The sequence below is a fragment of the Conger conger genome, chromosome 7, assembly GCF_963514075.1.
Source record: "Conger conger chromosome 7, fConCon1.1, whole genome shotgun sequence".
Classification (NCBI taxonomy): domain Eukaryota; kingdom Metazoa; phylum Chordata; class Actinopteri; order Anguilliformes; family Congridae; genus Conger; species Conger conger.
In genome coordinates, this window is record NC_083766.1 from 10,283,044 (window position 1) to 10,289,043 (window position 6,000).

Genomic DNA, 6,000 nt, shown 5'->3' on the forward strand with positions numbered 1-6,000 from the left:
GCTGGGGAACGGGGGAAATACTAAAACTTAATGAGTTTAAAAACCGTGACTAAAATACTGCACCTCAGCGTCGGTAAATCATTCCTCCCGCCGATGTGCTAGCTGTTCATACAGCCCCAGAGCTGTAGCAAGTGGACTGCCTCCTGTAGGCGCCTGAGCCTTCTGTGTGTGTGTGCACTCAGCCTGACCTGCTGTCCGCAGTTCACTTGCAGTGGCCTGCAGCCTCGTTTCCCGGAGCGGGTGTGTGCGTGAATGTGTGTGTTCGTGGGTACACTTGTTCCCATTTTACACTTTTATGTGTGAAAGCCATGTGTGTGTGTGTGCATGTGTGGGACACGGGTATGTCGTATGTGTGTGGGCATGTGCATTTATGTTTGTGTGGGCGTGTTTGAATATGTCTGTGCGAGTGTGCTTGTATGCATGTGAGGTTGGGGGGGTTATGTGTCTGCTTGATTAATCACTGCTTTTTATCGCTCACTCAACATTGCTCATTGCGTTTTTTGGCTCATTTCAATGAGTGCAACATATTCTTTTATTGAAGGAGACAAGGGCCTATTGTATCTTCTATTGCAGCTATCCTCCGAAGGACTGTATTTCTTCAATAAGCAAGTTTAACTTTTTCCATCCTCCTCATACTGATTCCAGCCTCACTGTCAGGAATCAGAAGGTCTGTTTGTTAAAAAGCAGAACTACTGCACAAAACCCCATTTTGTGTGTGGAGCCCTGCACCCAGTGTAGCCAAATTAAAAGAGCACTGTATTTAAAATGGGAGTGGCGATGCTAATTGCTGCTAATAAAAAAAATGACATCAGCAAAATTGTGTTATTCAAAAACCCCCTCTTGATCTCGTCTCTACACTTCCTCATTAATATGACTTAATTTCGACATGTTTAAAGAAACCAATTTAGGAGAAAGCATTGCACCAAATGCTTTTTGAGCATATTTTCCCAGGAACTGTGACATGAAATGCGGGCTGAAGAATGCATTTGTTTTAAGAGCAGTTTGGGTCACTTCCTATGAGTAGACATTGACTGGCCAATTGCAGTGCTTTTGTGGGACTGGAACAGATTAATGTGGAGTGCTAGCATTGGCACTGGCTACACAGAGCCAAGACTAATTCAGATCAAAAGTGCAATCCAGCGCATATTGAGAGGAATGCATTATTTCTGAGTAACAATTTAAGTCTGTGACCCACTTGTTATAAATTACATGTTGCGGAGTTTCTAGATATTAGGGTCAGATTGACTCTAAAACTTCCTGCTGTTTTTGATTTGTACGGTACAGAGGAGTGCTGATTCATTATTAACGGTAGACTCCGAACTGGACCTTGTTAGATTTGGTGTGCATTGAGAGTAGGGGATGAGGCAGGGCCGAGGTGAACAATTAGGAAACGGCTAAGGGGTCTTGCTTTGTCTTTTCCATTTTTGGTCTACTTGGGTTGTGTTTCTAAGAGGCCTGAGGCGACAACAGCAAGGAGCACAGCTCCTGCCAGGAAAAACAATGCAGTTTTATTGTTCTTTTTCCCCCCCTCTTTGTTGTTCATGAACATTTGACCTCTGGGACTGGCTGCAACACGCATCGAGCATTTTGAACATTTGTAGTGCGGCGGGTTTTTAAGAGCTGAAATAACATAAGGTAGGATAAGGGTTCCTCTGGACAGCTATTCCCTGGCTTACTTTACTGGCACCTAAAGGTAGTGCTGTTCTGTCTGTCCCCCCTTATCGGACTAGGGAGGAATGCGCCTACATGACCTCACTGGTGGTCTCCTGAAGCCCTGTAGGAAACAGAGGAGATAGGACATGCACTGTACGGTTGGCAGCCTACATGCGGCCATCTCTCTGGGGGTATGAAATTGTAACTTTTATGTGAAGGATATTTGCCTGTGGTGCTGTGTGCACACTAAGCTGGGCCCTCTCTCTCCCTCTCTCTCTTTCTCTCTCTATCTCTCCGTCTTTCTCCCTCTTTCTCTATCTCTCTCTATCTCTCCCTCTTTCTCCCTCTTTCTCTATCTCTCCATCTCTCCCTCTCTCTATTGCTCCCTCTCTCTCTCCCTCTCTCTCTCCCTCTCCCTCTCTCTCTTTCTCTTTCGCTCTCTCCAGCGACCGTCACAAGGTGTCCAGCGCCGTGCCGGTTCCCTCAAAGTCCCAGCTGGGCGTCTCCGCCGCCGAGGCCGGGCACCTCCCCCGGACCAGCTCCCCGGATCGAGGCTCCCGCAAGCGGGCCAGCTCCGAGGCCGACAAGCAGAAGTACGGCACGCCGCCGCCCAGCTACAACACCGCCCTGGCCCAGCCCATCCCCATCGGCCCCGCCCCGGACCCGCCCAAGAACATGTCCTCCTCGCTGGACGCCGGCATCGACTTCGCCAAAGGCCTGGAGGCGCAGGAGAGCCCGGCGGGCGAGGACTCGGACGTCGAGCGGGCGGAGGGCGCGGTCAACGGCTCGGCGGGTCCGGCCGAGAGCCTGGCGCTGCAGGCCGGGGCGGAGCTGTGCTGCTCGGTGGAGCAGGCGGAGGAGATCATGGGCACGGAGGCCACGGGGTTCAGCGGCGCCGGGCCCCTGGAGGACTACCCCTGCATCCCCGTGGAGCACGCCGTGGCCGTGGAGTGCGACGAGCAGGTGCTGGGCGAGCTGGACGCCGCCGGGTTCGAGGAGTTCTCCCGACGCATCTACGCGCTGAACGAGAACATGTCCAGCTTTCGCCGGCCGCGCAAGAACTCGGACAAGTGAGGCAGGACCGGAGGGGCGGGGGCGGGGCGGGGGGTTTTGGGGGAAAGCTTGTTGTTTCTTTGTTTTCCTACCCCTAGCGACACGGAGACTAAAGAAAAAAAATATAGGAAAAATATCTGGTATAACAACCAATTTGCACTTCTCTAAGCATTTCTATAATCCTTGAAAATGACAATAAAGGATATTTGAGGTTGAAACGATTCCTGGCCTTATTTCAGAGTGCGTTGATGTACCACATGAGAATAAATGCTTAATAAACTGGCTTTTCACAGCACTAGGCCCTCAGCATGTTTGGGCATCTAAGCGGCTTGTAGCGATCTGGGAAACGAACACAGAGGATGTAGAGAGGAGCACGCCACATGGGGGTGGGACCCCAAAAACCACCGCCCAGGAGAACTACCCCCTTCGCTGAGGAGTCTGCAGCAGAGAAAGGGGGTCGGGTGTGCAGCCCACCAGCAATGAAATTACGGCCCGGGCGCCTGACGGTCCCAACGCACTTAGCATCCCCTTCACACTCGCAGTGACCTGCCGTCCTGGAGACGGTCTGACTCATGAATGTTCCTCTCCTTCCCCGGTGTGAGATTTCGGTTACCGCCTACAGCGAAAGGACCATAACGAGGGACGTGAAGTCTCCGTTGTCAACCCGACGTTTAGCGACGCTGCGCTCCGTTTCATTACGGCAGTGCTTTTCTGTCTCCCCACCCCCATGTTTATTTTCCATTTTTAATGCCTTTATTCACACCAGTAATAAATAACACTTAAACTAAATGTTGACCAAAAATGACTGGTGTATACTGTGAACAAGTAGCTTTGAATATTCCAGAATGACTACGGCTAATAAACTGGATGTTGTTTTCCCCTCTGTTTATTAAGTCTATAGCTCCATAATTCTGTCCAATCTATCCCAGGGCCACACGATCTTTTGAATATTGTTGTTTTTGTTGTTTGTTTGTTTTTGGGGGGTATCTGTAATTTGTTGTCATGAGAGTCAGAGGTGATTGGACTTTTTTAATGTGCAGTATTCCTGAATGAGAATGGATGTTAATTTTAATGTGCACGGCTCAATTGTGCTACTGTTAAACACTGTACACTTCCACTTTCCATTTCCTGCTGTACCTTTCTTTGACTGAAAAACAATATATGTTTGATAAGAGACATTTTTCTTTCTGTAAACTTGCTGGAAGTTCCTGCTGTGTCCCCTATCTGTCCAGTCAAACTATTCCAGATGTAATGGATGCCTCCCTTGCTTTGCCTGGCAGCCACACACATATGCCCCAGAACTGGACTCGCTGACCACAGGAAAAACTCATATACAATTTTTCTTATTATATTATAAACTACTGTGGTTTTGCGATTGTTTAAAATGTATTGTATTTAAAAAAAGAAAATCATTTTACACAAACTGCTATCTTGAGTGAGTGTTGTGAGAACAATGGCGCTTACTGTACATATAATTTTGTATGGAGGGCATTTTATTATTAAAGACCACAGTTTGATCGCACAAACGTTTGCGATTCTTTTGATGGCACTGCATGTGTGAGTTATGGGATCCTATCAAACCAGATGTGCATCTTTGTAGAAAAAAGGCTTTTGGGCAGCTTTTCTTTTTGTACATTGCTAAGGCAGAGTATGCACTTTGCCTTCTAGCACACAATGGGCTTAAAGCCATGAGCCAAAACCTATAATGAAGGCATGGTCTACTGGATGTTCAGCAGACATGGACAGGCCCACCGTTGGAGATACAAAAAGAGTGAATTCAGACAGAACATTTCTGCGTTCAGCTAAATTAGGGGTTGAACTGGTGCTTTGTGGAAGGACCCTACTCTGCTGCTACTGATAAAATGGTATTTGTGAAAATAGTGTGATTGTTGTACAACAGTTTTGCACAATCACAGTCAACACATTTATCACAGCACTAATGTTTAATATCCTGATGCTTTCTTCAAATATGTTTTTAAGTGTTATCTAATTGCAAAATTAACTTTGGCTATGTCTTTGAACCCATTTTTATCATGACTGGGATTTTTGCCCAAATGCTACTTGCCAAGCGTTGAAAAACCTCAGTTTCAATAGCTGTTCACATTACTGGCACATTTCCCAGTGCCATGAAAGAGTTCAGTGTTTTTCTCACCATAACTGACATGCCTTTGTAATCGCATTATAAAAGTATGTTTAAGATATGAAAATAAGCGAGAGCCTGTTCCTCTGGCAGTTGCCTTGGAAGACAACTGTGTGAGTATCCGCGTGTCCTCCAGCACACGAGCGCAGAGCAGACGAGGGCTTCGAGGCTTGGAGGCTCGTTTTGCCCTGATGAAGACCAGTCTTCTTGAATGCGGTTCAATGGGGGTACATTAAGAAGAGCACCTTGCCTTCTTTAACGCTTCTTGGCCTTGCTGTAGTGGTGTGGAATGTATGGTACCTTAATAAACGGAATTGGTGGGTGGTATGTTCACTCCTGTTCATTGCCATACTTGTGGAAACTGAATCCAACTTGGACCTTTAATGTATTTGGGAAAGGAGTATTTTCCTGTAAGTGACTTACAGTTCATTAGACTAGGCAAGGTCCAATCCCTGTTGGAGCAATTTGGGTTAAGGGCCCAACAGCTCAAGGGCCCAACAGCAACACTGATCTTACTGTGGCTACACTGGGGCATGCACCACCAACCTTCCAGTTCCCCGTCAAGCACCTTAGTCACTGTAGGCTGTTGTCACTTAAATGGCATGATAACAATTTTATGCTTCTACCACAAAAACATTTTGGCAGTGGTTACTTTCAAAGTCTGCAGTTTTCCTTTTCTTTTTTTAACTTACCCCAAATTCCAGGATGCAGCAGCTCTGTCTCCAGCTCTGAAGTCCATTTTGGGGGTTCTTTGGGGGTTCTGCTTCATTGCGGCATTACAAGTGTTTATGAGCTCACTACCTCCTGTTGTCCTGGAGTTAGTGAAGCTAACAGCAATGTGACTCATTTGTCTGATCATAGGCCACAAAAACCTACTTTAAAAAGTTTTTGAAAGTTTAAATGGATTTCATTATAAAGAATCCCTTACGCTCCTGCTACCTTCTATGTTTATCTGCTTTAAGAATTAATACCATGCAGGTACATGGAGCCCCTGAGGAGGATGGATACCTCCTTTTGGCAGTGTGATGCCTTGTAACACTGCCTCACCCTGGCTAATGTGGCAGGTTCTTCTCATATAGCAAGCACTGCATCCCAGTGGCCTTCATCAGCTCCATGCCTTGGGTTTGGTCTTGATATTGTAGGATTCAGATTTT

The 6,000-nt window shown here is 46.9% G+C and overlaps 1 protein-coding gene across 1 annotated transcript in view; it reads left to right on the plus strand.

Annotated features, from left to right (window-relative positions):
- Window positions 1-4,232, plus strand: part of uvrag (UV radiation resistance associated gene) — an 85,732-nt gene extending 81,500 nt beyond the window's left edge. Inside the window, exon 15 of the mRNA XM_061250051.1 lies at window positions 2,100-4,232. Within this exon, the coding sequence (XP_061106035.1) occupies window positions 2,100-2,727 (628 nt within the window). The 3' untranslated portion in view covers window positions 2,728-4,232. The remainder of the gene's footprint in view (window positions 1-2,099) is intronic.
- The last annotated feature ends 1,768 nt before the right edge of the window (window positions 4,233-6,000 follow it).